The sequence below is a fragment of the Prunus avium genome, chromosome 5, assembly GCF_965620075.1.
Source record: "Prunus avium chromosome 5, drPruAviu1.hap1.1, whole genome shotgun sequence".
NCBI classification, from domain to species: domain Eukaryota; kingdom Viridiplantae; phylum Streptophyta; class Magnoliopsida; order Rosales; family Rosaceae; genus Prunus; species Prunus avium.
This window is the reverse complement of record NC_142288.1, coordinates 13,740,145-13,761,120: the sequence shown is the minus strand read 5'-3', so window position 1 is coordinate 13,761,120 and position 20,976 is coordinate 13,740,145. Positions and strand designations below refer to the sequence as shown.

Here is a 20,976-nt window from a genome sequence, read left to right as displayed (position 1 = left end):
TGGCAAGGTTTTAATGAGGCAGTGTTACACGCTTATCAGGATCCCCTCTTGCATAAAACAGAGCTATTTGAATGTGTACTCTTTTTCCCTTCGTCCATATTTTTTCCCATTGGGTTTTTACTGGCAAGGTTTTTAATGAGGCATATTCTCTGTATGGTAGCATCCAAGGGGGAGTGTTATAATATTATAAGGCAATAGATGGATGCCGACCACACTCACATATGCTTCTAAGTGCTCATCCCATTCTACCTATATAGTAATGTAAAAGCTACCACTATGGTAATATTCTATGTATTCTATATGCCTATAAATAGGCTCCAAAGATGAATAAATGGGATATAAGACTAAGAGAGAATTTCGAGTATCTAAGATCCGTATCATAAGCTCTATCTTCCTTCAATAAGTTATATAAGTTTTATCACAATATACCCATTCTTAGCACTAAAACTATAAATAAACTCTACACCATTTAATTTCTATAAAAAAAAACCCAAAAAATGATAGCTGGTCTTATTGAATTTAATTTTAATTATTAAATTACTTTGATCCTTATTAAGTGTTTTGAGCTTTTTTATGAGGTTTTGGAGTTGGGTTTGTTTTAAGAAATCAATGACAGTTTTGTAATTTAAAAGAAGTTAAAAGCCTTTTTGTTATGTTGTAAATGAACTTTGAGTGTGTTTTCTAAAGTCCATTTCATATAGGGTTTATTTATTTATTTATTTATAATTTGAGCTTATATATTGGGTATAATAGTAAATCTCCCTAGAAAGTAACACAAGAAAAGTTGTGAAAGTAAAATGATCGTTGTGCGTCTATGGGTATGAAAAAAATTATAAAAACAAACTTGTGTAACCGCTGCCAAGCTGCTGCTCTTAAGAATATAAATAAATAAATAAAGAAGAAATTGAAAACCAAATTTAAAGCCATCACCACACGGGCATTAGGTTTTAAATTTGTCTACATTTTCTTTCCTCCCTATCCTCATTTCTTTCTTCTTTTATCTTCATATCTCCTATTTCTCTTTACTCAAGCAAAAAGAAAAATACTAAACAGACCCTAGATTTTCCTAGAAACAAAATCATGATTTGTTGCATTTGTTTCCTTGAAACAAAATTAGCAGTAGTAGAGGTTTGATCAGTTCGGATGTTTCCTTGAAATTAAGATCTTCAAAGCAAAACAAAGTGAAATTAAAATCTTCAGATCAGGTCGATGCCACCTGGATTTCTCATCCTTAAGTTCCTATATTGACAAAAGGTATCTGTCAATTCAAATCTAAAATATTGCATTTTGCTCATTAAATTCTGCAAGATTCTCTCTCCAGATGTACAACAGTGACTAGAATCTATTATGTTAGTAACCATTGGATTTTCCATCGCCTACGCTAAAGATACCTAGGCAATGTAATTGCATTCCATGTAAGGTACAGAAAATAAGCGTTCATGGAAATAAATCCTGAATGTCAATGATATCAGCAAGGACACCAGCTGCTGTAGTATCATTGCCAGCTCCAGCTCCTTGGATGACCAGTGGTTGATCATTATAACACCGCGTGTAAATCTCCAACTGCAATTGCATATGAAATTCAGAATGGTCAAACGTCATCTATGTTATATTAAAGAAATGTCCAATATACGCAAATTATTATTAGTCATGAACTCTGAAATGTGCAGTGTCCGCCAATTATTTTTAAGCAACTTTGATCATAAATTGAAGGTCCATTTCATAAACGATCAAACCCCCCCTTGTTCACCATTTTGTAATGGAGATCCATAATTTTGTCCCCCTCCTTCTTATGTCTTTGAAGCAAAAATTGACGAAGAAGTTTCACACATAAAAATTCTAATACAAGACCTGAGTTATAATTAATGAATTACAGTGTAAGGCTTATATTGTATATGGCTTATGACAAGTCCACTTTATAGTTTTCTTTTCATGTATTATGGTAAAAACATTGTATCACAATTTAACAGTGAAAATTAGATTTGTGAAGAATTCAGAAGGCGTACCACATTGTCACTTCCTCTCAGTCTTCCTAAAGGAGAATCCTTAGGAAGCTCTTGAATGCCAACTTGACACCTACCAAGAAATGCGATACCAATTTTTTACACTGTTGCATGTGCAGATATGTATACACAAAAACATATATGCTTATGCAAAATTTAATGCATAAACTAGTAAACTGAGAAAATATACAACTCAAGAGTTTATAAAATATTAAAGACACTAAATTTGAAAGATTGATTATCAAGATCATGATTATAAAGAAGGGAAAAGTACAAATAATGCCTACTTTCCACTTAAAATTATCAAGAAGACAAGAAGTCCAAAAGAATTTTCAGATGAGTTGTATAAACCCTCCTTTTACATTTTCTGTTTCTTACCTTATATTATGTGTTTTAACCTTCCGATAGCTCTCAGATGGAGAACTAGAACAGAAATTTGATTCAATGAAAGATGATGAACTATTGGTTTCTAAGCCATCTCCAAAGATGAATAAACAATTTGGAGTACTTTTGTCATTAATTCTTGATAAAGCATAAGATCCTACTGCTATAAAGTGCAACTAAAGAAAAGTTTAAAAATAAAATAAAAGAAAGCAAAATAGGACAGCGTAAATTCTGTTTATGAAACAATTAAAAAATATGAGAGAGTTTTTTAATGAAATTCACAAACTGATATACTAAAAATCACTATAAAATAATTACATTTTTTTTACAACTTCCTTGTATTAAAAAGATACATAATTACCAACTAGGTTGCATACATTGGCCTGATCAATTTCATTTATACCCATTTAAGTTTGAAACTCATAAAACAAATTAAAATATTCGCAACACTTACAAATTAAATATTCATACACTGGCTTGCTCAATTTCCTCTATGACCCCCGTTTTTATTTGTTTTACAAACATTACACACAGATTGAACTGACCCCAAGTCTAGCACTGCCCTGAAAAAAAATTGGGTTCGCGCTGGAGCCTCTCATTTTTCCATGGAATACTATTATGGGTTGATTCTAAACTAAGCAAACACTCCTCAACAAGCCCCTTCATATTTTAACACAACTTACCAACCTAATTTGGAAGTCAAGAATAAGAATATAATTGAATACCAGCATACTCATACTGTTGTCACCTGTTTTTGTGTTAACTGATTAATCAAAATGAGCACACACAACCACACCCACACAAGCACTCAGACTCAACACGTTTGGGGTAACGAAGTCCAGCAGAACAAGAGGTTTGATCACTAGCCTGACCAGAGAAGATATGCAAAACGAAACTTACCAACTTAAAGAAAAGGAAATATCAAGTGGCACTCAGTGTAAACGCAGCAATGACCATCATGCACCATAACTTTCCAAAGCCAAGGTATAAGACATCAGATCCTTCCTAAATTTATTCTCAGTGCCAACGTTTACCTACAGGAAATATTCTCAGAGAATTTTGCACATATGCAACTTTAAAACTGCGTCCTCGAATCAAAGATCTCAGCCAAGACACTCTCCCTTCGGAAGAATTGTGAGCATTAACTACTTAAGCATGTTAGAAAAGCTGGTTTACCTGACTCTAACCCACTAAACACTGCGATCAGTCAGTAAAACTCCAAGGGCAATATATATTGGAATATCATGAACCAGCATGATGATACTTACTAGAATATTCAAGTGTCTTTATTGGGGCCCGAGTAGTATGATATTTATTCCAATTTGTAGTTATCCTATAATTGAGGCACATATTGATTGCACACTGGGCTCTTGCAACTATAATAAAACTTCTACCTAGAACTTTTGTATCAACATGCCATCAAATATTTTGAGATGCAGAGAAGTAGAAAAGAACATGTTACTCAATCAAAAGCAAAAGCCAAGTCTATTTGATGTAGCACGTTCTTGTTATCTCCTGAAAGAACTGGGGTTGATTGTGCATGAAGATATTGAGTATACACTAATACTGCGCATTACTAGAAAGAAATTTCATCAGGCAAAAACTATGCAGATTGTGTTATCATGGAGGTTTTGGTTGATCCGGGGCTCTGGACAACTTTGTACTCGCTCTAATGAAAATGTTCAACTTAATAAAAAGGGAAAAAGATAACAGAACAAGATTGCAATCAACTTGGAAAGACTGGTATAACTATATTCAGCCATTGGAGGTAAGACTGGTAGTGAATTAGTTGATAGATTTCTCAAGTAGATTTTACTAGCCCATTACCATGTAGATTTATATTTCTATGTGATCTAAAGAAATACAAAATAGATGCTCAATTAGCAAATCCAATCTATCGCTTCAACCTTCACTTACATATTCCTACTTTATCCAAACTAACCATTAAGTGAATCCTTGTGCACAATAAACTTAAACAGAAACGTCAGACTTTCAATGATGAAAACATTCAGTTAAGAAGAATACCTTGATTTCAGATCCTAGATTTATGGAAAAATGAATTACTTATATCATACGTAATAATTGAATTTGCACATATGAATACATGCACACTGACAAACAATATAAAAACATAATGCAAACACATGCATACATGCTTGAGAGGGTGCTTGGTTTAGCAATCGAATTTTGAACAGAAATATAGAAAGAGTACCTTGAGGCGTCAATCGTGCAGACATAACGTAGCACATTCCCATTCAAAGAAGCCTTAGAGACTCTCTCTTGGATATCTTTATTGAGCGATAATATCCCAGTTCCCAGAAAGTCTTCAATAGACATTACACTAGGTGCCATTTCTTCAGGATACAAACTCTCGATCTAAACAAAAAAATAGCCATAAAAATTAAAAAATAAAAACTTAATCTTAGAAAGTTTGTAGTTAAGCAAGTAGATGGTCAATATGTATGTATCAACGACTGATAAATCATATATATCTACAAATTTAAACATTTGATAAATGGCATATAGTACCAACCTTAATGTCATCCAAATTAATGCGCCGACCAAGAAGCCTAGCAAGTATCAAAGCCTGTTTAAAATTATATTAAAAATATATGAGGTATTGCATGAACTTCAATATTAAATCAATTACATTCTCCTCGGATGAAATATTTTAAGTAAACAACATATTTTAACACTATTTGATGGTTCAAGTTTTCTTTTATGTTTTGGTATAGTTGTTCAAGTTTACAATAGAATTAAATGCATCATGAATTTAAACACAAAAGAGCAAACCATATCCAGACCTTTCTTGCGACATCCATCCCACTAAGGTCATCACGTGGATCTGAAATTACAAAATAAAGTCAAAAGTAAAGACACTAACAGACACTCATGAAGTTCAAGACCTAACTTCTTGGTGCTACTTATAACTGATGGAAGATAAAATTAAAATTAAATTAAATAACTAATATAAGCTTTAAATAATCAAGATGTGTTTTATTTCAAAGCTGAAATTATGCAAAACCTGGTTCAGTGTAACCCAGGTTTTTAGCAGATTGAACAACTTGGCTTAGTGGCTTTCCATCTTGAACCTCGCTCATTACATAACCCAATGTCCCTATTACACATAGATGAGAAGAAACATATATCACTACCAAACTTGGGAACATGCAGGTGGATTGCATTGAAAATGCTAGAAAGCCACAGGAAAACATAAACAAACACTACTAGTGATTGGATGCCTTAAAAATTCTGATACCGCTCAAACTCCCAATAATGCGGTGGACAGGATCTCCAGAAGAAAGTATGCGATTTAAGGATGCTATGACAGGAAGGCCAGCACCAACCTACCAAAACAAAAATCATTCAGTGGAAATTGCAGAAACTATTTAAAGAATGTATGTAATGGGCTAGCACATATTATGGATGAAATATTGAAAGCAAGTAACAGTAGATTCAACCAACAACACTATAATACCAATTATTTAGAATTCTATTCCACTTGAGCATGGCATATGAATTACATATATATATCTATAATCCTGGACATATGCGGCAATTATTGAGGATGTGAGGATGATAACAAGAATGCAAATAAAAATGATGAGAGAGGAATAAAATATGGGGCTTAAGATAGTTTGCAAGTACAACATCCCACTCCTTATAACTCCTTTTCAGTTTGGTACCTGTAGTCTGATTCTAGCGCTAATTTGCGTAATCTGGGGTTCTTTTAGGCTACAGAACTGATCTAAGCACCTTGAGTTTTCCTCATGTTAATTAAACACACACACAGAGGCAGGCACACACACATTCCTCTCAAGTCTCAACTATCAAACAAAGATTAATAAAAACAAAATGATTTTATGTTGTTCTTTTTCTGAGAATTCAAAATTGACTCAATTCAGTGCAATGATCTCCAAGAGAGAAATTATGGTTACGTCATGAGTAAAACAAAAATTCTGAGGTTGAAATGCTTCCAAACTGGAGTAACACCAAATACTAGGTTCAGGGATTAAGTTTCAACAACACAAAGCCATATATGACCATTACACTATAAGCATTTCATCTTTATACACAATACTTTCCACATCTTGATCAGCACACATATCAATAACTACATCAAGAAGAAATGAACTCACAGTTGACTCGTGGCGAATACGCCTTGGGTATGAAATTAATTTGTCATAATCCTCCTGTAGGTGAGAAATACTTAATGCGTCACTGGGGCAGTGGGGCAAACAAGCAACTAGAAATTAATTGTATGCAAGTAAAATGAATGACAAAACAGCAGAAGGAAGTCCTTTTACCTCACACAATAGTTAGAATGAACGTTTCTATAGATTTCTTTTAAGGTAAAGTTGGTAAGTAATGCTGCAAACTATAGAACATTAAAATTCCTGAAAAAGTTTACTACCATTGTCGAAGTCAGAGGTTTCTTATTTGCCATGACAATGCAACAATCCAAATCAACTACTTGGGTTAGCACGGGAATAGTCTCAGAACTGGCAGAGCAATCTACAAGAGCCAAGCCTTTGCAAAGGAAATAATAAAGAAAAAGGTCAAACAACTGAGACTAAAGGCATGATCATACAGTTTTAGGAATGTGCTAGTAACAATCTGCTGAAAAAAAAAAAAAGTGAAAGCTCATGCGCGCCGCTAACCTGTCGATTTGCCCAAGAATGCAGCAACATCTATAATCTTTTTGGTTGATTCTGAATTGGTGAATACCTTGGATTCACCTTTGTAAAACAGAAAATAAGCATAAGAAGCACAATTCTAAAGAAATAAAATGCTATCATTCATCTGAAAGCCCAGGTGAAATTACCATAACCACTAATTGTGGACAAAGAAGCACCATCCGACTTGACCCGGCAAACTTCCATTAAAAATGTATCACCCAACTCCATAGTAAATGCGTCCGATGCAACAACTAAGGATTTACTATCAGATACTCCCACAACTCTCAAGTGAATTCCCTGTGACCCAAATGAAGATTATCCCAATCAATAAGACCCCAACTTCACACAAACTATGAGAAAATAAAACCAATTGAAATAGCGAAAGCCCAAGAACAAAAGCAACTCAAAGAATGAGTGGGAGGAAATGGATGTACCTGTTTGGCGTGAAGAGATCGACAGGAGACAATGTGTTGAAGGAGCTGACGCCCAACGCCTCCAACACCCATCAGAATCAGAGAGATATTCTTTTTCATTGTTCCTTTGTCTGGATTTTGCTTGCCAAGCTCTCAAACTCCTGCTGCCGTTCGGGGTTCTGGGGTTTGATTGTACTTTGGGTTTTTGGTTATTCTAACGGTACCTATACCGTCAAATTTCTTTCTTTTTTTTTAATGAACATTTTGGTTAGGTGTTTTTTTCAATAAGATTTCAATTTTGGACCCCTTCAAGGAAATTTTTTACTGACACTCCAATGTTTTTTTTTATGTCCTCACAAAATTCCTGGATTTCATAAATTTCAGTAATATAATATCCAAGACTGTATGTACAATTTAATATTTTATGTTTAATTTTGTTATTTAGAGAAATATTTTTTAGGACAGCAAATATTTCAAGGGTGTATCTGTGCATAACTCAAGTTATTTTAATATTTAAAATTCAACCATTTCACTTTACTACACCCTAAAGATTTTTTTTCTGTCAATTTCGTTGCCAAACTTTTGTCTTACTACAATTTCATGCCTATCTTGCCGTTAATAAGTGCTTTGCTTTTTGTTTGCTATGTCTGGTCGTTGGTAGCCATGTTTCACCTTGATGTACTGTATGTTGTTTAATGGAAAGTACATTTGACCAAAACAAAAACAAAAAAATCTATAAACACATAATGATCTATAAACGGAAATAAGATAACCTAATGACCTAATGAGCAAATTTGTTACAGAATTAAGAATAGATAAGTAAGTTATAGAAGCAATAACAATCTATAAACAACCATATGGGAAAAAAGTGCATAGAATAGAAATGCTATCAAATTTATTTCATAATTGAAATAAGAAAAAAACAACTATATGAGGCAACAAATGAACAGAAGGGAAAGCTTTTCGAATTTGAGGTTAAACCACGTATCATTATAGTAAATCTTCGAACAGAAAAGTTTACAATTGGGGAAAAAAAACCAATGGAGTAATAGACAAATGCACATCCAGGTTAAAAGACAAATGCACAATCTGGACTACATAACTACCTTCTTTTCTAAAATTGCTTATGACAATGTTTGACAAAAAAGTGTAGAAGTGCTTTTGGGCCATAGAAGCGTTTTTCGGAGAAGAACTTGTTTTTTTTTTTAAAAAAAGCGATTTTGTTAAAAACGGTTATGAGCGTAAGTGCTTGCTAGAGAAATCAAAAAATGATGTTGTAAACTCAGTGTGCACAAACACAGATAACCAAACAGTCAAATTTTACATGAAAAATTCAACAAAAAAAAAGAAAAAAAAAAGGGAAAAGTATTGATATGTTCTAAATTTGAGTTCAATAAAGGAAATTTGGGTTAAATAATGCATACTCCTTTTTTGGGGCAATGATTCCCACATTCCCTAATGTGATCTTGGTTTTGAGAGAGATAAGCGAGGCATCATCATAATCTGATACATCTTTCTCCAGAGCTTTTGAAGCATGATCGTGTCAGTTTTCTTCCCTATTATATCATAACTTGGATACATGCAAAATAAGGGAAAAGACAAAAAATGAGTATATATTAATCGATATGTAAATATTGATATGAAGTAGGGGTGGGCATCGAAACCGAAGAACCGATCAACCGACCAACTCAGACTGAAAAAAAAGAAAAAAATCGTGTTGACTAAAAAGTCAAAACCAATTCAAAAAAATTGAACCGAATCGATTCTAACTAGTTTCTGTTTCAGTTCTATACCCCAACAAATTGAATCGGGCCTAACTGGACCGGCCAAATTAAAAAATATATAATTTTAATTTCTTGAGCTCTCAATTGAGCTTCGATTCAACCACATGCACATCCATTTCAATGTTCAAAATCTCATCACTTGTTTAAATTCAACATCATTTATTTGTATGACTTTTCCGTATAGTTCGATGGGTGAATTGCATGAATCAAACCTTTGCACAATAAACTTACAATGTTCATAACACAGTCTAGTTCAAGATATAGATCCCATTATATCAAACCAAATATCATCTACTGTTGCCCTCTTCTCTTCTAATAATTTTCCAAAAACTTCATGAAAATTTTCTAGACCGCATCATTTCATTATCCGTTTGTCTTCTCTAACTTCATCTTTGTCATCATTCGCAACTTGACCAAGAGTACCTAAAGTGTTGATGATGCATTGCTCAACCTTTTCTGCCTTGGTTGATAAGTTGTAATAGATTATTGATCTAGTATATTGTAGCTTTTAGAAAGCATATATTGTAATTCGATGATGTCAAATGTGTGGAGCTTATTAGGAGGGTTTTCCCATATAACACATTTGTTGGTTGACCACGATCTTGGCATAACTTTAATATTGTAACATCTTTAAATCAAACAACACTAAACAACTAATAAAGTTCATGTTCTGCCAAGAAAGTTCAATTTCTGCAAAATTATTGTTGGTAGCTTCCCAATGATGAATCTTCTGAATGATGTTAGTTATCATCACTCTACTTTCACCTTCACAAAATGTCTCATTAATTCATTGAGCTATTCATTGTTCATTAATCTAGCCATTAGAACATCATTTTCGGGTTTGAAATCCCCATCACTCATTTAAAGTCAGTATCACTTATTTGCACGACTTTTCTATGTAGTTTGATGGATGAACTACATGGATTAAACTTTTGTACAAGAAATTACAAAGTTCATGACGCAATCGAGTGTAAGATATAGATCTCACTATATCAAATTAAATTTCATCTACTGTTGCATACTTCTCCTATGATAATTTACCGAAAACTTAGTGAAAACGTTCTAGACCACGTCGCATCATTATTCATTTGTCTTCTCAAACTTCATCTCCCTCATCATTCGCAACTTGACTGGGAGTACCAAATGGATGGATAATACTTCTATTAGATACTCTAGTACTCAAACAAAAAATTTGTTAAACCCTCAGTTTAGAGTATCCATATTCATAAATGACACATGTATTCCTCTTTGATTTTCCTTAAAAAAAGTTTACATCATAATATCACTCTCCACTAGCATAATCAAAATGAAAACTATGAAAGCTAACTCGATAACCCATTACAATGGAACTTGAATTCTTGTCCTGACATTTAGTTTTGATGTATTCAATGAAATAATTGTTAATTTTCATTTCTTGAAAATTTAATTTTAAAAATCAAGTTATTCGACATGTACATGAATTATCCAATTAGAAAACAAAGACGTATTTCCGTTACTTGTTGTACCATGCACAATTTCATTAGCATGCAATCAAGAAATGACATAATATTTCATGAATATCAAGTCATTAATCTCTATGTGGTAGATGAAGAAAGTTGAATCATGGAGAGTAACACATCCATTTGTATGAAGCAATGCTAATGAAATAAGCGATGCTAGATATCACATAGCCGGAGCAATGTGGCTTGAGTATCCCATGTAATTGACACTATCCCACAATTTTCCACCTATAAGAAAACAACAATAATAATCTCAAATCTTCAATTGAACAATCTTCAACATCTGAACAATCCAAAAACAATCTCATAAGGGTGTCAAACCTCTTAAACAAATTAAAAGTCACCATAAACATAGGCTTATCATTGCATAGTCTATTTAGTTACAACACTTAATAAGAAGTTTAGAAACATAAAGAAATAAAATCCTATGATAGCAATAGTAAATTGAGAATGAATGGAAGTGAATGTCTCGACATAGTTTGAGTTGACCTCAAGAACTACTATTTGGTCAAAACTAAAAACTAAAGAGCCCCAAGAAAAATGAGTTAAACTTAGTGAGTGGAGCAAAAAGAAAATTTGGGAAAACCTTTTGTTGGAAACCGTTTCTTTTTAAAATGTTTTCCAACAACAATCGAGTTTAAGATCCAAACGAATATCTTTTAAAAATGAAAGTAAGAACGACGAGTAAAGTCACAAGATATAGCTAAATCAATAATTTACTTTTGAAGGTAAACATGCTTGAACGTATAAGTTAAATATAGGCACCGAATCCTAAAATCATGTCATCAATCATCTTAGCTAAAACCATAGAATCAACATGAGTTCAACATAGCTATCAATCTTTAAAATGAGAAACACGCTTAAAACCACACCAAACTTGTACCCGGGGGAAATGTTGGTCGCACACTTGTGTGAAACCCATTCTCACAAGAAAAGCAGGGGATAAACTTGTCGTACACTTGTGCGTGACACAAGTACATCAGTAAAGGTGTCAGAGTTTGCGTGCACGTAGGACATGTTACTGCTCAGCTCGAGGTTTGAAAACATTTTGCTCAAATCTCAACATAGATATAAACATATAATCATAATTCAAATAGAGAATTCTTAACACGCAAGAAACGATCATCAAATTTCATTTAAAATTAATAATATGAAATGAAATATCATCGAAACATCCATCCATTTTTTGTTACTTTTCATTCAACAAATTTTCATATGTAACCTTATCAAGAACTTTTTTAGTGTGACGGCTACTTCGTGACGTGGTATTTCTAATTTATGTGTTATAATATGAGCGGATAATATATTATAGTACACGTATTATAACATGAGATGATTAATAACAACATGTGACTAAGTAACCGTCACATAAAAAATTGATGAGAAAAATAACGGTACAAAATGTAATTGACCCCAACGTCCTAACCAATGTAACTTGTTATAACAAACAATAACAGGCCAAAAAAAGTTATTAACAGTAGTAACTTAAAAAAAAAAAAGAAAAAAAGAAAAAAAGGAATAGAAATTGGAAGTCATATTCGAACGGGGGGTGGTGGGCGAAGAAGAGGTTCGAACACTAACATAGAAGGGGAGAGAGTTAGACGGAGAGGGGGAGAGAGTGAAACAGAGACTGAGGGAGCGATAGAGAGGAAGACAGAGTGAGGGAGAGAGAGGGAGACGGAGAGAAAGAAGGAGGAGGCTCACAGATTGTAGGTCGACTTGAAGTGCAAGAAATTGTTTGCTGGTGAAGAAGAATTTCTTTGCTGTGCTGGGCTGTGCTCTATTGGGGTGCCAATTCAAAGTTGAAGGCCTATAATTTAAATGGGGGTAGTGCTCTGAAATGGTTGTCGAAAAAATGATGGAGGAATTGAAAGTGGTGTCAAATGCTTCACGGGGCTGAAAAGGAGCTGCAAAGGGGCTGAATGAAGTGTAAGTGGTGACAGAGACTTTTTGTTCTTTGTATCCTCAGTGATTGGTTTTGATTCCTTTCGATTAGTTGCTGTTAATTTTTGGGGAAATTAGGGCTTAATTTTGATAATTTTGGATTGCAGTTTGGTTAATTAGAATTCCAAAACGCCAAAAACGTTAAGGGTTTCTTCTCCTTCATCTTTTTCATGTCAATTTTGCGTTCTGGGCGACACTATCGTGGATATTTCCGGTCAATATTAGGATTTCTTCGATATTCACCGATATTGGCCAAAACCCACAATATAGGGGAAATAACAGACTTCACTCCTCCTATCCATATTAACAGCCCGAAATTCTGATATATTCACAGCTGCTTTGGCGATTTTGGTTATTCAAAATTTACATTCTTTAGACTGCAATTCATGGAAAAAGTTACATTGTGTAATTAAAGTTACCCAGATATAATATGAGTAAATATTTTTTTTCTTATGGCTCAACTATGAACTAGTTTTTGTGGTTGGGATTCTTTGCAGATTCAACTACATTTTCTCAGTGTTATGGTGCACTGCTATTCGATTAGCTCAAAAGAAAAGTATTCTATTCTTTAGCATCACACAGTGGGTTTAGTATGGATGTTGAAGTTATTGATGTGGAAGGAATGGGGCATCGTGGAATGGCAGATGATGGTGATGCTGAAAGGAGTGAAGGTGGAGAAATGAATAATGTTGAAAATTCCGAGGCTCACGATGAGGATGGGATTTCCGAGCCATACGTGGGTATGGAATTTAATTCAGAAGAGGCTGCCAAGACTTTCTATGATGAATACGCCAGACGCTTGGGTTTTAGCTCTAAAGTTGGTCAATCTAGTCGTTCTAAACCTGATGGGACAACCATTGCTCGGGAGTTTGTATGTGGCAGAGAGGGTTTGAAAAGAAGGCATGCTGATAGTTGTGACGCAATGCTTAGGATAGAGTTAAAGGGTCAACACAAGTGGGTTTCAACTAAATTTGTGAAGGAGCATAGTCATGCCTTGGTGAGTCCTGGTAAGGTGCATTACCTTCGGCCTCGCCGGCATTTTGCTGGTGCTGCAAAGAACGTGGTTGAAACTTATCAAGGAGTAGGGATTGTTCCCAGTGGTGTTATGTATGTTTCCGTGGATGGAAACCGTACCCCTGTAGAGAAAAACCGTGTAGTTAGGAATACTTTATCTGCAGAAGCAAATCGGCCAGTCAAGAATGCTGTAACAATGAATCAACTTAGGCCTTGTAGTCGAAGGAGGACACTAGGGAAGGATGCTCAAAATTTGCTGGAGTATTTCAAGAAAATGCAGGCTGAGAACCCTGGTTTCTTTTATGCAATACAACTTGATGAAGATAATCACATGGCAAACGTTTTCTGGGCAGATGCGAGGTCAAGAGCAGCTTACTGTCATTTTGGTGACGCTGTTACGCTTGATACCGCGTACCGAGTAAATCAGTATAGAGTGCCATTTGCTCCATTTACAGGAGTTAACCATCATGGTCAGACAGTTTTGTTTGGTTGTGCATTACTTCTAGACGAGTCAGAAGCATCTTTTATTTGGTTGTTCAAGACATTCCTTACAGCAATGAATGACTGCCATCCTGTCTCGTTTATGACTGATCAAGATAGAGCCATACAGACAGCAGTTTCTCAGGTGTTTCCAGAAGTCCGCCACTGCATTAGCAAGTCGCATGTCTTAAGAGAAGGCCAGGAAAGGTTGGCGCATGTATGTCAAGCACATCCCTATTTTGAGGTGGAACTTTATAATTGTATTAATTTGACTGAAACTATCGAGGAGTTTGAATTGTCGTGGGATTCTATCCTTGATAAATATGACCTCAGGAGAAATGATTGGCTTCAATCATTATATAGTGCTCGTGCTCAATGGGTGCCTGTGTATTTCCGGGATTCCTTTTCTGCTGCCATATCTCCTAAACCTAATCAAGGGCATGATGGTTTTTTTGATGGCTATGTGAATCAACAGACCACATTACCAATGTTCTTTAGGCAGTATGAAAGAGCTTTAGAGAACTCGTTTGAAAGGGAAATAGAAGCAGACTTTGATACAATTTGCACAACGCCAGTGTTGAGAACACCATCACCCATGGAGAAACAGGCAGCCAATCTTTATACAAGAAAAATTTTTGCAAAATTTCAAGAAGAGCTAGTTGAGACTTTTGTGTACACAGCAAATAGGATTGAAGGTGATGGAGCTATTAGCACATTCAGAGTTGCAAAATTCGAAGATGACCACAAGGCGTACATCGTTACATTTAACTATCCTGAGATGAGAGCTAATTGTAGTTGTCAAATGTTTGAGTCTTCAGGAATTCTCTGTAGACATGTTTTGACAGTCTTTACTGTGACAAATGTGCTTACATTGCCTTCTCACTATATTTTGAAACGATGGACAAGAAATGCAAAGAGTGGAACTACCCTAGATGAACGTAGCGGTGAGTTACATGGCCAAGACTCCCTAACTTTACGGTACAACAACCTATGTCGAGAAGCCATCAAATATGCAGAGGATGGGGCAACCACTACAGAAACTTTTGTTGCAGCAATGACTGCTCTTAGAGATGGTGGGAAGAAGGTTTCTGTTGTTAAGAAAAATGTAGCTAAAGTTGCACCTCCTAACTCTCAGGTTAGTGTGACTGGCTATGATGACAGGAAAAACTCGACATCAACGTCCGATATGACCCCTTTGTTGTGGCCACGCCAAGATGAAGTAATGAAGCGATTTAATCTGAATGATGCGGGTGCACCTGCTCAAACTGTTTCTGACTTGAATTTGCCACGAATGGCCCCTGTATCTCTTCATCGGGATGATGGTACTCCTGAGAACATGGTATGGAATAGAATTCTTTGCTTTGTTTCTGTTCTTCTATATCTTTTTTTTTTTTTTTTTTCCTGAGTGCAATGTCATGGCATTGATTTTGGTTTTTCTGTAGGTGGTACTTCCGTGTCTAAAGTCAATGACTTGGGTCATGGAAAATAAGAATTCAGCACCAGGAAATCGAGTAGCTGTCATTAACCTGAAGGTACACATATGAAGAAGTGAAACAATAGTTGTGACATTTTGTATCATCCAATTAGCTCAAATTGGTGGTGGTGTATTTGATAATGATAGCCTGGATCCATGAGTCTGAAAATGAAATTTTTTTATATGTTTTGAGTTTGTTTATTTTTTTTTGTTTCTAGATATTAGATTATTGTATGGCTTAATTGTGACCCGTAGCCTTGTGCTAGTGGGATGTTCTGGTTTGCACTCTCAAACTTAGTTTACAATCGGGCAAAGAGTGTTTTTTTTTTCTTCCATTATTTTATTTTTAAACTTTGTTTATACCCACTGCAGCTGCAAGATTATAGCAGGACTCTATCAACTGAATCAGAGGTTAAGTTTCAGCTCTCAAGGGTATCATTGGAGCCAATGTTAAGGTCCATGGCCTACATCAGTGATCAGCTCTCAACACCAGCTAATAAGGTTGCTGTTATAAATCTGAAGGTATGGGAGTCAAAATTTCAAACCATTATCTCTTAAACTTGCCCTGACTGTTTGATGAACCAATTTTGGGGATCCTCATGTTGTTTGTGTTCATTCTCTATTCCCTTGGCCACCTTGTGGGTAGAGCCGTGGGTTTTTCACTTGGAATCACCCTTGTGCTGTTAGTTGAATATACTTAACGCATTCCTAACTGGGTCTTCTGCAAGTGGAATGATGGTTTAATTAGTCAAAATACTCTAGACTTTGTTCAATAAGTTTTGCTATCTAGATCTTCCTTTTAAACAGTGGACACTCATGACAATGCCCTTGGAAGGCCAAATTTGTTCAAGTCCAAATCTCGTTTGACTCGTTCATACCCTAACTTGTGCTCTAAGTGCAAAGGAGCTTCACAGAGATTCCATCATCGCTCTCTTCATTAATCATTGCCTTTGAGACCATGGTTTAATCTGTTTCGTGTTTCTAGCTTAAGTTGGGTACTTCCCGCTTCATTCAATCCTTTATTTGTAGGGAGTTATTATGCTTTTGGTGAAGGGGAGAAGGAAAAGATTTGGTGGAGCGTGCTAGTGACTTTTTGTGGAAGGAAACATCCGAATTTGTAAGGGAAGGTTGCGTAGTTGTGGACTGCCTCTGGGTTAAGGCTAGACTTTGGCCTAGGTTTCTTCTAGGTTTCATGTCTTCCTTTCTTTTAAATGTGGATTGGGAAGTTTCTGTTTCTTACTTTGGCCGGGTACTTCTGTTTTCTCATAGTACGAATTCTGCTTTTCTATATGTTGTGTTCTTGAGGCTCTGTTTCTTGCATTTGAAGGTTGCATCTTTTGTCGACTGCGTCGACTTGGATTGTAATCCCCAATATTGGAGGGATACATGAATTCATTATGTATTTTATTGGTTGTAAAAAACAATTGGTGTTAGAGGAGTGAAACATAAACTAGATTATAACTAGAGGCAATTTTAAGATACAAGAACCACATGATTTAATCAGATTTCTACCTGAGGATGAAATTGGAACTGCAACAAGATTTGTTACATGTTGCACCTTTTACCCTTGAAGTGTACTTGTTTCGAAACCTTTTCCTTCTATTAATCTTGATTTTAGCACTACCAAAATTCTTTAAACTTGCTGCCGACCATCGTTCCTAAAGGCTAAAGCTAGTGGTATGTGGAACAACTGTTTGATTCCAACCCTCACCCTCACATGTGGGACTCTCCCCACAATTAAGATTAAATAGCCCAACATTTAGAATTCAAGATATATTGAGAGGTTACAGTTACAAGGAAACTTTGATACTATGACAAGCTTAATGCTTATTAAATAAATCTGTTAAGATGCGGACTAACAGATTGTTTATGTTGTAACTTATTAAATCTTTATTTCTCAAATGAAACTAGCCCTCTTAATATAAGTCTTAGAACTTAAAGCCTTAAGCCCACATGTGTGGACTATTATTGTTATTATTTTTATTATAACTATTTTGGATATTGAATGAAAATTTTATAGAAGCCACTTCTAGAAAAGTGATAATTTTCTGAATGTTTCGTTTACTTATTATTGTTTGATCGTTTAAGATAAGCCATTTCCCCCCTATTCTTTCAGCTTCAAGACGCAGAGACAACTTCAGGGGAGTCAGAGGTCAAGTTTCAAGTTTCTAGGGATACATTAGGTGCCATGCTAAGATCAATGGCCTATATCCGTGAGCAGCTTTCAAGTGCTGTAAGCATTTTCAACCAATTCGCTATTTGATATTGTCTTGTTTTTCGACTACATCGATGCTGTTTTATCGATTTAAAAATTGTTCTGAAATGTTATCTCTGTCCGTCTGTCTGTCTGTCTGTCTGTCTGTCTCTGTCTCTGTCTCTCATTGCTCTGGTTCTGGTTTGTTTAATTTTCTTTTTCATCTCATTTTCTATCTCTCATTCGGCACCTTTATCATTAAATCTAATTGTCTAATGTTGGGTTATGTATTAATGAGTTGGGTTGGGTTATGTATCAATGGGTCAGGCTGCATGTTTGTCTTTGTTGTGTTAAGTCTGATTGAATTTATTTTGTTTGGGTTATGCATCTATTGTGTCAATTGATTTTATTTTATCATTCTAATCGAAGTTTTATTTTCAGGCTTTTCATGAACATGCATTATATACACATACAATTCATCATATGCATATTTTATACTTGGTATATTTTGAATTTTATTTGTTCAATGCAGTCATTGATAATGTACTTAATGTCTATGAAAGTTTTACTTCAAAATTCCATGTTTTTAAGTCAATATCCGTCTTTCTTGTCAATTTTCCCCGATACCTAAAACGATATCAATATATCCCCTGAAATATCTGTAAATTGAAAGCCCGATACTATCTGCACGGCCGATAAGGAAACATAAAATTTTATAGAATAAAGAAAATAAATTAAACAAAAAGGAATATAAATATCCCTAAAATGTTTTTATAGTTAATGACTGTAAAAATGCCTTCTTGTCTAAAAAGTTTGGATTGGGATACTATAGTCATAACTAAGGGAGGTAATAGGGTTCTGTTCCTATCCTTCTGCCTTTTTCACTTGAGGTACAAGTTAGATTTACATGGGTTGTATGGCCCTGATGATGATAAGGAAAGGAAAAGCTTGTTGGTAGGATAAAATACTACTAAGGACATGTGCCAGGGTGTGGAAGGTGATTTTCATTTTTGTGGATAACATGGAATTAATGGACTTGCCATTGGGAATGGGAAAAAGGAAAGGGGGATTTCTGTTTCCTTTTAGAGAGAAGAGGACATATTTCAGCTGTATTCTTTAGTATTTTAGCTTTTCAGTTTCTGTGCACTGGCCACTCATTTGGGATCGAAGGGTATGTGTAGAAGAAGAGCTCCGTTTCATCTTCAGAACCTCTGGCTTATATCAGTGGCTGTGGTAGAGATCTTGTGAGAGGGTGCTAGATTTTGCTGCATAATCATTTATCAACCCCAAAATATAAAAGGTGCTTTAGATGGATTTTACCATATGGAATCAAAGAGGTGTTCAATAATTTGGTGGGTGTGTAAGAAATGAGATTGGGATCTTGACCAACAATAGCTGAAGGAATTCTACTTGTGGAAGATAGGGTTACTAGATAATCAAAGATATCATAATTAGTATAGGCTTGGTATCACTTAAGGGCATTGGCAAAGAAGTTGCTTAGGACCTTTCTGTTGACATTTTTGTTTTTGGTATTCAAATTTGCTTTGAGGTAAGGATAGAGAAGGAGAAATGAGAGGATACTGAGCAGATATGATAAATGTGAGTGATATGAGAAGACGTATATAGAATGATCCATTAAAATAAAAACTAAAAGTTACAAACAGTTTTTACTTTTTAATCCAAATTTTTTCTGTTTTGAGAAGGAAACCTGGATCTCCCTTACAGCTGTGGACTATACCAGTTGAATGGATTGCATATCCATGTTTGAAATACACAGTTGGATATTTTGATTGTATCATGTATATTGGGCCCTTAATTTGGGAAATCAGAAATTCTTATCTTTTTTTGAACCCATTGAAGAGCTCAGTTACCATGGCTTCAGTCACCTGGTGTTATAGCTCTCCTAACCATTGTTAGGTGTTGTTATTTGGGAACTACGCCCTTATCTGTGTCTTGTTGAGCAACTTGGATTGTTGTGGCTTCCTTTGTGGGAGAGAAACAGACGTACGTGTCTTTGATGACAGATACAGATTGTCTGATTGGTATTTTTTTTTTTTTTCTTTTTCTTTTTCCTTTTGTTATACAAGGAATGTACAGTTGTGCAGCCATAGAGCTACACTTGCAGTCGCCTTTTTGGGGGGTACAAAACAGGAATGTGGGTAGAAGCGATAGGTTGATAGAGTTTATAGATTTAATACTCTCGTAGATGTATACCTCGCATATACTGGGGCTTCTGCCTCTTTCTTTTAAATCAATGTACTTGATCAAAAAGAACCAAAAAACCTTGGGTGGTTGTTTTGCAAAATTTAAGTAGGAACATGTTCATCTTTCTCTATGTTTATGTTGAGTTTTAAATTAGGTTATTTTACTGTTTAATCATGCAAAAGTTTTAAATTTGGCAGGCTGAGATTCAATCAGAGTCTGTCTCAAAAAAGCCGCGGAAGTAAGGGCCTTGGATGTTTTTTACTTCCTATACTGTACTGCCAGGTGCACGTTACGTCTGGTTTCCATGGGGAAAGGTGACCACATAGCAAGTTCAGGATGCTCGCAGTTGCTACATATCTCTCTTTGCATAGCCCTTCCTTCCCTTTGTGTAAGATTGTTGTCAACATATTTGTACATGTACCAAATCCAAAGCATCGAAGAGATTTGATAGGTCTATGCGGTCAAAAAATCTACGACACGCCAGAATTAGAGTAACACTATTTGACATGTTTGTGCGAGATACAAGATTTTATTCAATAGGAATTGGTAGAGTTAATTCTGATAGCTGTAAGCTGGTGTGGCAAGTTCTCTCTCATTGAGCTCCCAGCTTCACTAGTCTTTTTTCCCCCTTGCGTTGTAGCATAAGATATGAATTGTTTGTTTTGCTTCACTATGGTAGTTGGAGTATATGATTTTTCAGGTGCTCGTGAGTTCAACCATCGCTAATGTCATTTAATTGTTCAGGTACTCGGGCATTTTATCTACAATATTCATTTACATGCAGTTTTGGAAAAAAAAAAAATCTCACTGGATAAAATTATGCTGCACTGCAGGATCTGAACAAAAATAAATAGACAGTGCTGCAGCGGGTTAGGCAAGAAGACAAAGGACTCATGAAAAAAA

The 20,976-nt window shown here is 35.2% G+C and overlaps 2 protein-coding genes across 3 annotated transcripts; one reads left to right on the top strand and one right to left on the bottom strand.

Moving 5' to 3' along the window:
• Nucleotides 1-1,165: 1,165 nt before the first annotated feature.
• On the bottom strand, nucleotides 1,166-7,777 carry LOC110768129 (Glyceraldehyde-3-phosphate dehydrogenase-like family protein). The gene is made up of 12 exons (XM_021971812.2): nucleotides 7,501-7,777; nucleotides 7,213-7,363; nucleotides 7,049-7,126; nucleotides 6,802-6,917; nucleotides 6,527-6,580; nucleotides 5,647-5,734; nucleotides 5,413-5,505; nucleotides 5,192-5,232; nucleotides 4,921-4,974; nucleotides 4,600-4,763; nucleotides 2,007-2,076; nucleotides 1,166-1,563 (listed from the first exon to the last, which is right to left on the bottom strand). The coding sequence occupies exons 1-12, from the start codon at nucleotides 7,597-7,599 to the stop codon at nucleotides 1,438-1,440; spliced, it is 1,134 nt and encodes a 377-aa protein (XP_021827504.1). The 5' UTR covers nucleotides 7,600-7,777; the 3' UTR covers nucleotides 1,166-1,437.
• A 4,523-nt stretch (nucleotides 7,778-12,300) lies between these two features.
• On the top strand, nucleotides 12,301-20,789 carry FRS3 (FAR1-related sequence 3). Of its 2 annotated transcripts, XM_021971832.2 has the most exons (6): nucleotides 12,302-12,691; nucleotides 13,204-15,539; nucleotides 15,643-15,732; nucleotides 16,047-16,196; nucleotides 17,791-17,907; nucleotides 20,271-20,789. In XM_021971832.2, the coding sequence occupies exons 2-6, from the start codon at nucleotides 13,299-13,301 to the stop codon at nucleotides 20,313-20,315; spliced, it is 2,643 nt and encodes an 880-aa protein (XP_021827524.1). In that variant the 5' UTR covers nucleotides 12,302-12,691; nucleotides 13,204-13,298; the 3' UTR covers nucleotides 20,316-20,789. The 2 variants fall into 2 exon arrangements, with proteins under 2 accessions (XP_088109114.1, XP_021827524.1); XM_088252988.1 differs by lacking the exons at nucleotides 17,791-17,907; nucleotides 20,271-20,789 and adding an exon at nucleotides 16,704-16,877 and having other exon boundaries at nucleotides 12,301-12,691.
• The last annotated feature ends 187 nt before the right edge of the window (nucleotides 20,790-20,976 follow it).

What these genes read in the sequence shown, in the direction of transcription:
- LOC110768129 (XM_021971812.2), bottom strand. Translation starts at nt 7,599, where the DNA reads ATGAAAAAGAATATCTCTCTGATTCTGATGGGTGTTGGAGGCGTTGGG. An exon ending in TTAATTTGGATGACATTAAG is followed by an intron (nt 4,764 to 4,920) that starts GTTGGTACTATA and finishes TTTTTTGTTTAG; the next exon opens with ATCGAGAGTTTGTATCCTGA. An exon ending in TGCACGATTGACGCCTCAAG is followed by an intron (nt 2,077 to 4,599) that starts GTACTCTTTCTA and finishes ATTTCTTGGTAG; the next exon opens with GTGTCAAGTTGGCATTCAAG.
- FRS3 (XM_021971832.2), top strand. Translation starts at nt 13,299, where the DNA reads ATGGATGTTGAAGTTATTGATGTGGAAGGAATGGGGCATCGTGGAATG. An exon ending in ATGGTACTCCTGAGAACATG is followed by an intron (nt 15,540 to 15,642) that starts GTATGGAATAGA and finishes GTTTTTCTGTAG; the next exon opens with GTGGTACTTCCGTGTCTAAA. An exon ending in GTGAGCAGCTTTCAAGTGCT is followed by an intron (nt 17,908 to 20,270) that starts GTAAGCATTTTC and finishes TAAATTTGGCAG; the next exon opens with GCTGAGATTCAATCAGAGTC.